Source organism: Urocampus carinirostris, chromosome 7 (assembly GCF_059441175.1).
Source record: "Urocampus carinirostris isolate Australia breed hairy pipefish chromosome 7, RoL_Ucar_1.0, whole genome shotgun sequence".
Taxonomy (NCBI): domain Eukaryota; kingdom Metazoa; phylum Chordata; class Actinopteri; order Syngnathiformes; family Syngnathidae; genus Urocampus; species Urocampus carinirostris.
The window spans coordinates 41,754,574-41,763,857 of NC_142355.1; the positions used below are offsets into that span (position 1 = coordinate 41,754,574).

A 9,284-nucleotide genomic window follows, 5' to 3' on the forward strand; every position below is an offset into this window, starting at 1 on the left:
TCACTTGATTTATTTTTATAGAGCATATTATTTTATTGAATATTTACTTTTTTAGTACAAAACAATACAGGCTACTTATACAAGCCTTAAACATACTTGTATAAACCTTGAACATACAAAGTATAGCACTGAAGCAACTTACGGACCAATTCAACTTACCAACAATCGTCCGTAAGTAGGGCAGCATCTGTATACCAATGAAATATATGTAGATATTGTCCAAAAACGTACTATTTTCTCACTTTTTGTAGATTTTAGAATATGGATATCCCTTTAACTATGCCCAACTGAGTTTAAAGTGCCCTCATATTCCACTGAACCAATCTGCTTTTATCTTACATTTAGCAGAGCTTTTCTGGACGGAACGTATTAGGTTTAAGGAATGGGGATTGGGAAAGTGCTGGAGAATGACGTGACATATGAAACATATAGAGTAACATATTTGGACTTGCACATCTAAAGTTTCTCATTAACAGTCACATCATTCGTCTATGAGAGACTTGATTTTATTCTAGAATCTTTTTTAAGGAGCTTTTCATTATGTACACTGCTTGTTCAAAATGAAGACATTTTAAAATGGATTTCTTCCATTATAAGGCATTTATATATTTTATTTGCAACCTAAAATGTTGAAAGAGCCATATTGGACAAAAAAATGCTCGGAACACTCTATAATGTGTATCTAAATTCACTGGAAAATGTCAAGACTGTTTGTGTCATGTTTGTCCCCCTTACAAAAACCACATTTTCATTATCAAGCATTTTTTAAAAGGCACCACGGAGCCATTAAGACTCCAGAGCAGCAAGAACTCACTTAAGGTGTATGTAAGCAAAGTGCAAAAACATTGCTTAGTATAGCAAACGGTGGTCTTTTGTATTCTAGCAGGGTTCAGTACACTATAAGGCAGCTAGTGATGCAACAATTGTGATCCAAGATAAAGAGGGGTCCATGTTCCAGTAAGTCAAAACAGCGAGGGTGACACCCAAGGACACAGAGTGTTTAAATTATGACTAGCAAGAGTTGTAACAGGAAGAAATCAAGACGAGTGCATAAAGGAGGAGAAAAATTGACCAAATAAGGTAACGTCTAGACTCTAGACGTTACCTTATTTGGTCAATTTTTCTCCAAGAAATCGGGCCCAAAATCCTTAACTTCCACCCTAGGTTGCTAAGCTGTCTTGAATGCACACTCCTACCCAAGGTGATTTGATTTAAAACAAAGGGATAGAGAGGGAACCTGAGTGCAAGATTGTGACACAAATATGGATTTTTACCTCAGATGTAAGATCAAATTATTTTTACTGTCTCCTCCAGGCCCAGCAGCAAATGGTAGCAGAACTGAACGGAGGTCCCCTCCGCCAGCAGGCCTACATCACCCCCACCCTCGCCACTCAGGCCCCCTTTTCTTTCCATCACAATAGCCCGCCCCATGCGGGTGGCGTGCACCCACATTTGGCAGCCACGCACCTCTCCAGCCAGCCTCACCTGTACACTTACGCAGCTCCTGCCGCGGCCCTGGGCTCCAGCGGTGCCGTGGCTCACCTGGTAGCCTCCCAAGGCTCGGCACGCCAACATGCGAGTTACCCACCCAGCATTATGCACCAGGGTCCAGTCAGCATGACTCACGGTATCCTGCCCTCACCCACCTTGCACCATGGCCAGTTCCAGGCCCAGTTTGCTCACCAGGCCTATATCAGTGCTTCACCTTCCTCCACTGTCTACACTGGATTCCCACTGAGCCCCACCAAGGTCAACCAGTACCCTTACCTCTAAAGAAGATACTGGAGAGGCTGACCTGGCACTGCTGCGTCCACAGATTCTGCACCCTCACACACATACACACCAAGAGGGCTTTGCGATTCTTATCCAACTGCCACATGACTTGAAGACATAATGGACAAAAGAGTGGGGGAAAGCGGCTTTGTGGTTCTCTAGGGCAGTGGTCGGCAACCTTTTCTGTGCCAAGGACCGGTTCATTGTCTGACAATGTTTTCACAGCCTGACCTTAGGGCAGCATTGAACATGTTTGTAGTTTTTTAAAATAATAATAACGATAATTACAACAACATTTATAGCATTTATCTAATCAAAACTATTTTATGCAGGGTTCATACAGCTTAAGGCTAGCTAAATTCAAGATTTAAGACTTTTTAAATTCCTTTTGAAATAAAATTTAAGACCACGCCGACCAAAAAAACACAATTATAACAAACAAAGCAAAAATAGACAAATATTTGTTGCACACAATACACGGTGCCTCGTACACCTTACCTGGCACAGCCACTTCTTATTAAATTGACACTTTCACATGTCACAAAGTAAACGTTTCTCTCCGAAGTAGCTATTTGAATTTGAGGTAGATCTCAAACATGTTTCTGCGCTTATATGCCCGACTGAAACCACATAACCGTTTTGATTGTTGTGTTATTGTGGTCACGCCATGTTGCCACCAGAGTAAATCAGTGAAAAAAAAGACAATTGATAAATGTTGATAAATCTTTTTAGTTCAAACAAATACACATCTTATTCATGTGTTCATATTTTAGGAAGTTCGAAAATTGGATTTAAGACATTTTAATGCCGATTAAGGCCTTTTTTTAGAATAATGAATTTAATGCCTTTCGATACTTAAAGGATCCGTGGGAACCCTGTTTATAAGTTCAGATTTGTGTGTGTTAGTATGTGACTTATAAGCTTAGAAACGGCTGAACTGATTTTCGTGAAAATTTACGCATTTGTACTTTAGGCCCGACCGTCTAAATTTCGTGTCAAGGCACGGCCAATAAATACCCCCTCACAAAAAACAATAAACATTTGCTTTTGTGGGGTCTCTAACACCCTCCGGCGGCCAAATTGGGTATGGCAACTCCAAGCAGCCGCCTCCAATCTTATATCAAAAACAACACTTCCAAATGTTTTAACAAACCACGGCCCAAACAACCTTGGCTAAGTAGTATGCCCAGCAATTCGTAATAACAACATCACACAAAAGCGCGCAGCCCCACACTGTGGAGGTCCAGGTTTCAATTCCCGCTACTGCAGCCTCCCCGTGCGGAGATTACATGTTCGTGTGCGGGTTTTTCCTAGGCACTCTAGTTTCCTCCAACATTCCAAAAGGTTATTCAAGTTGATTGACCCAAATTCTCCCTAGGTTTAACTGAGCCTGTCTGAGTCTGTCTCTGTGTACCCTGGCTAGCAACCAGTTCAGAGTGTCCCCTGCGCCTCATGCGATGATGGCTGGGATGGGCTCCAGCACCCCCAACGACCTTAGTGATGATAAGTGGCTGAGTAAATGGATGGATGGAAAATGTAGGAAACCTAGGCTAACGAGATGGTACACTTGTTTTTGTTTGTTTGTTTGTTGTACTTGTGTCTTAATTATTGCCTGTTTGCACACGGGGTAAACGGAAGCAATTCCATCTGTGCTGTGCTCACACCAAAATCACTTTCATTAATTTTCCAAATAAGGGTGGCTAGGGTGCCCTCTAATAACTATGTTTTTAGGAAAAACATGTTTTTAGAATGTGGAAGGAAACCGGAGTGCCCGTGGGCACGTGAGAACATGCAAACTCCACGCAAGGAGCTGGAATTTGACTCAGGACCTCTGAACTGTGAGACGGGCATGCTATTAGCAACGCACTCTGGTCACTACCGTGTTCAAAACTACACTGATTTTAATTCAAAGTAGAACATCAAATTCCGGTTCAAGTCCAGTGTGAAACATGGCATTGTCAGTAAAATAACAAAAGGTAAAAAATAATGGAACTTCTTCTATCTGTGTGGCCCAGTACAAATCTACCCACGGCCTGTTTCTTATCTGCTGCCTAGTGGTTCACGACCACTGCTCTAGGGGAATAATAGGAGTTTGTGATTGTTTTCCCCTCCTACAAGGAACAGCTTAGCAGAATTTGTTTTTGTTTAGTTCATGTGCTAAATTCCATGTATGATTGGAGGGATTGAGAGCTTATTTTTCTTGAAATCCGCCAATCTGAACTGTGGGAAGGACTGCTGAACATAGGTTGAGGTTTAATAACCCAAAATTATTGGGGGGAGAAGGTGAAATACGAAAATCTGCTGCTCTTAAAGCGAAAAATATATACTGATGGGCCTTGAACTGTGTTAATATTTCCACTTTGGCGACGGTTGGAAAAGGAGGCAACCTACTCCACTCCGAGTCCTTGAGCCGCAGGCTTCTGGAAATACCTGACGACAACACCCTTTCTTTAATGTTGATCGCTATACTTTATTTTTTGTTTCACCAACTATTGTTTAAGTTTTAGGTGTCTGAGCTTGGCCCCATTCATAGAATGTAGCAGTCTGCACCCCTAAAACTTTCAAGAAATGTTCTTTCCACATACTAATGTAATCACTTGTTCCTCTTTTATAATGTGATTGCACAAAGTGGTTATATATAACATAGGCATGTATAATGTGGATTGAGTGTGAGTGTGTGCTACTGTTAGCCATGTGTGTAGTCCACCTCCTTTAGCTTTTGTTCCCCTGTAGTGCCTTACAAACGTAACAACACAGTTTACCCAGCTTGATCACGGTAAAGTCATGTCTTATTTTGACGAACTTGGAATAGGAAAAGGCAGCTCTTTTGCAGGTGCAGGCTTTCACATGGCCCTTGATAACGGCAGATGATACATAATCTCAGATTGATTTCTTTTGCGTGTGCGGCAGGTAACTTGCCAGGGGTATTTACCAAAGTTGTTAATATTCATTCTTATTCTTCAAGTGAATCTGGGTCTAAGTACAAGTGTTTCTGGTAAGGGTGTTATTTAAAGAATTCTGTCAGTTGATTATATTCGAACGTCTCTTGAAAACAGTTGGTGAAAAAAATATTTAAATCATTAAAAACGTATTGTTTTCCAGTTATACTAAGTATAGACACCAAAAGTACTTTTTGTACCCAAAACATCTTCCTAAAAACATGTTACATTATTTTTGATGAGAGACTAGTCTATCCTAATTTCTGTGGAAAAATTACTCTCTTCTAATTTCTAATTATTTGATGGTAATCATAAATTTGTCAAAAACGGGCGGCAGATATTTGTAACGGTTGTCACAAGTTCAAATATCTATAAATAGCAAAACCTTTAATCACTTTTGACCCAGCCTTCATGGTTATGTCTTCGGGTGTGTCTTCACACAACCGTGTTAAATGACAAAATCAACTAATTAATTCTTTATTTAGATAAATTGTTCTACAATTAAGTATTGGTTCAGCAAGCTATCAGATGGCTGCTTATTGGCCCAGATTTCCCTCAAAAGGTACAGTGTGTATTATTTGGCCACTAGATGTCGCCGTATTGTGCCCTGCAACCTAAAGGACAAGCACAAAGAAAAATAAAAGAGACTTAAAGTAATCAAACTGCTCCGATTTTCACAAGATTTTTGTTTTTTGGGTGTACCCATAGCAGCAAGATGTTGGACAAACATGTCGGCGCCCTCTAAGGGAGGCTCATGTTTTGAAAAGTAAATGTAAATTTCTCGGCTTACAAGTACTTTTAAAAAACGCATGTTTATATGATAGTTTGTGTATTTTTGCATATTATTTAAATTAATATTGTTATGGGTTATTTAAATGATGTTTCACCACTAGAAGGCGCAAAATAATACACACTATCTATTAAATTTGGGACATCGTTAGTAGGCTAATCCTGTATAAAAAAAGTCATATTTTCCTGATCTTTGGGCTAAGAATGTCCGCCGCTGTTCTTCTCAGTTGAAATACCTAATGTGATTTCTATTTCTAAGTAATTTATGTACAGTTAAAACAACCGTTTTCATGCTTTGCAGATATCGCTCAGTGTTGTGTAATTAAACAAGATTGTAAAGGTGAAGGTCAGCGGTGAATGGTATTAAAATTTCTGAATTAGCAAGTATAACTTATAATAGATCTACCGGGGAATCATGATTGTTTCATCACGAATTTTTAACCATTATATTTGAATTTTGGGAAACACATATTTTATACCATCTCAGAAGAAACATTTACGTTCTCACTTTATTAAGGTCATAGGCTCCTAACAATGCATTTAGAAGTCCCACATAGAAAAATTTTGGAATATAAAGAAGCAACTTCAATTTATCCTTTTTCTGCTGTAATTTACCAACCCAACATAATCTATGCTTTTTGGTTTTTTTGTATTAAAACAGAAACCAAAAATAGCTTTCTATGAGTTTAGAATTTTAAAAAATGATACATTTTGTGGAAAAAAGAAAAAGATTTTTGTATATTTAATTCAAGCAATAGTCCATTTTCACTGATCTGGACGAAATCACTATTATCTGCCTCTTTGTGGTTTTATTTACAAAATTAAATTGATAATATTTTTGTGCAATTTTAAGGAAAAGTAGTATGTTCAGATTTATAGCAGCGGTCTCCAATGCGTTGTGCCCTAAGGGCACCTGAGTAGCCCGCGTACTGGCTCTGACAATAGCTCATAAGTGATGGGTCGTAGTGTTTTTCAAACTAGCATGAAAAAATCATATACATGATCAGTGTCTTTAAAAAAATATTTTAATGGTTGAATGCTTACTTTTACTTTCCTAAAAAGTAAAACCAGGTAATGACAATAATAGAGTAAGAAAAGAAATTGCTATTTTAGAAAGGCATTTCAAACCGATAGCCCTTTGCGCCAATCAGTTACATAAAAGTAGTTTTCGGGTTCAAAAAGGTTGGCGAACCCTGATTTATAGACTTTTTCTTAAGATTCACTCACTTTTTGAGGCAAAGTGAATGTCCTTTCTTGGTGTTTTCAGTACTTTGAGTTAGAATCAGAGCTTGTTTTTTGAACAAGTGTTATCGAACTTAATTTTCAGTGTAGGACCGCTGAGAAATGATCGGCGAGCTACAATTTGCAGCCGGCCTATAGGTTACACCCCTCATCTATGAGCATTCATTCCAAACATTTTCAATAACCAATTTTCTTGTTAAAAAATAGTTTGAACTTTTCAACCTAGATATTTTTCCCCATTATGGCAGTTTTGCATGTTTCATACAATGTGCTGCTGTGGCAAAATTATTTATTAAACATTTTTTGAAGTGCATCGCTTAGATTTTGAGTAAATCCTCAATGCATGGACATATTCCAGCAGGACTATACCCAATGATTCTAGTGTTGTTTCAATTAGTCGCAGTAGGAAAACCAGTATTCACTATTGGGTTCTTACTGCTAGACCAGACCCAAAACAGAAAGTTATTGTACCATAGTTGAGGGGCAGACATGAAGCATGGAATACAAATGAAGGATTAGGGGCTGTGGGTCGTTGGTTTCAAGACACTGGTTCTGTGTCAATAGAGCAGGCTTGTCAAATACATGGCCCACAGGCCGGATCCGGCCGATTGGATGATTTAATCCATCCCGCCATTCATTTCCGAGTATGTAAAAAAGAAGCTCGGCACATTGGATGATTTAATGGATTTCTGAGTTTGTTAAAAAAAAAAAAAAAAAGCAGTTGAAGGTAATTTCTATCAATGACTTTTAAAATAAATGCTAACCACATGATTTCATCTCCCACTAGATTGCAGTGTTGAGTTTGTATAACATGGCTAATTGGTTCAGGTGTAAAACTACATTCGCTTACTGTTAAAATACACCTCATTTAATGCTAAACATAAAATCTTTTCCCATTGTTTGTGAATAAATGCATACATGCAAACTTTTGACATTAAAAAGCAGTAGATATTATTACACACCCTATTTCTACGTGCGAAACACAATGAATATTATTTTTTTTTAAAGAATTTAAAGAACCTGACTGATTAAAAGCAGAAGTGGCAAACCTTTACAAAAAATGTGAATGTGATGGTTGGAGCAGTTTATTTAATTATGCACAAAGACTTAGTCTTGCTTTAAAATAAAGCCGTTAACTAAAATACTGATCGAGTCAAGATTTTTCTTTGAATTTAAACAAAAGAAAAAAACTTTTTAAGGGACAGAAGCAGTAGTCCTACACAAACAGTGTTAGTATGTAAGTAAACGTGTTTAGATAAGGTCCCTTATGATCCGTGATCATAATATGTAAGGTAAATTACTAATGTTAGGCTGAATGATAAAGCATAATACTGAAAAATAGCTAAAAATTGGGAGTTGAACGTTTTGACGTTTTAAGGGTGGACCCACATAGCAGGCGAGAACTGAGGCTCAGAAAGAGGTTATGTTAATGTTTAGCAGGCTTCTTTCCACTAGAGGGCCCCAACCAGATTTAGAACTCGGCATAGGTGAGTCCGTTCACGACACACCTGTCTCCAATTTTCCTCACAATGACATTTTGGACATCAAACGTCGTCGGGTCATTTTGCATTTCCACTGCCCTGCTGCATTTGTTTTTCATTTTTATTTCTTTTGTTTCAGGTTTCTTGTTTGGACTTCTTTTTAGTTTACTACTTTGTTCCTTGTAATTTTCAATTTGTAGCTTCAATCTTTATTTCCGGTTTGGACTTTGTCAGGTTTGGGTTTTATTTTGGACAATTCGTTGTTTCGTGAAACTTTGTTAGTTTGTCACCACCTTTTGTTATTAAATACTGTACCATCCCTCTTTTTGAGCACACCTGCCGGAGTTCTCGCTTCCGCCCACACGGGTCCACCCCGCAAAACGTAGACATTATTACACTGACCAGACATGGGGACTTGAGACTTAGTGACTTGGACTCGAGTCGACTCGAGTCGCTGTTTTTATGACTTGTGACTTGACTTGGACTTGGCAATCTAAGACTCGGGACTTGACTTGTGACTTGACTTGCCCAAGAAAAAAATACTTGGGACTTACTTGGGACTTGAAGGTGAAGACTTGAGACTTACTTGAGACTTGCACATGTGTGACTTGGTCCCATGTCTGACACTGACCCAGCCCACCTCAGAACAGATGGTCTGGATCCGGCCCCAGAGCCAAACTGAGTTAGACATCCCTGTTGATAGAGAGTGATGACAATTCTTTTTTTGAAAACAAGTTGGCACAGAGTAGGTTGATACAAGTAACAGTGAAGCTGTGTGCTGGGGAAGAAGTTTGAGACTTTTTTAAGCTCTGGAGGAAATCTTTTAGCTGCCTGTGACGTTTTGCGTTATAACAATGGTCAAAAAGGATGGCGCACACCTGGAAGGGCAAAGTGGAAACAAATCTACAAATCTATTTTGAATAAATAGGTATCAATGGGGGGGAAACACAAGAAAAATGTCTACAGCTGTCGCTTGTACTTGCTGCTCCATTTAACAAACGTTTTACCAGCACTCAACAGTGACCACATTTTTAGTGACATCTCTTCTTTTTATTATCCA

The 9,284-nt window shown here is 38.7% G+C and overlaps 1 protein-coding gene across 1 annotated transcript in view; it reads left to right on the forward strand.

Annotated features, from left to right (window-relative positions):
• Window positions 1-8,621, forward strand: part of hipk2 (homeodomain interacting protein kinase 2) — a 173,896-nt gene extending 165,275 nt beyond the window's left edge. Inside the window, exon 15 of the mRNA XM_088341004.1 lies at window positions 1,315-8,621. Within this exon, the coding sequence (XP_088197130.1) occupies window positions 1,315-1,773 (459 nt within the window). The 3' untranslated portion in view covers window positions 1,774-8,621. The remainder of the gene's footprint in view (window positions 1-1,314) is intronic.
• The last annotated feature ends 663 nt before the right edge of the window (window positions 8,622-9,284 follow it).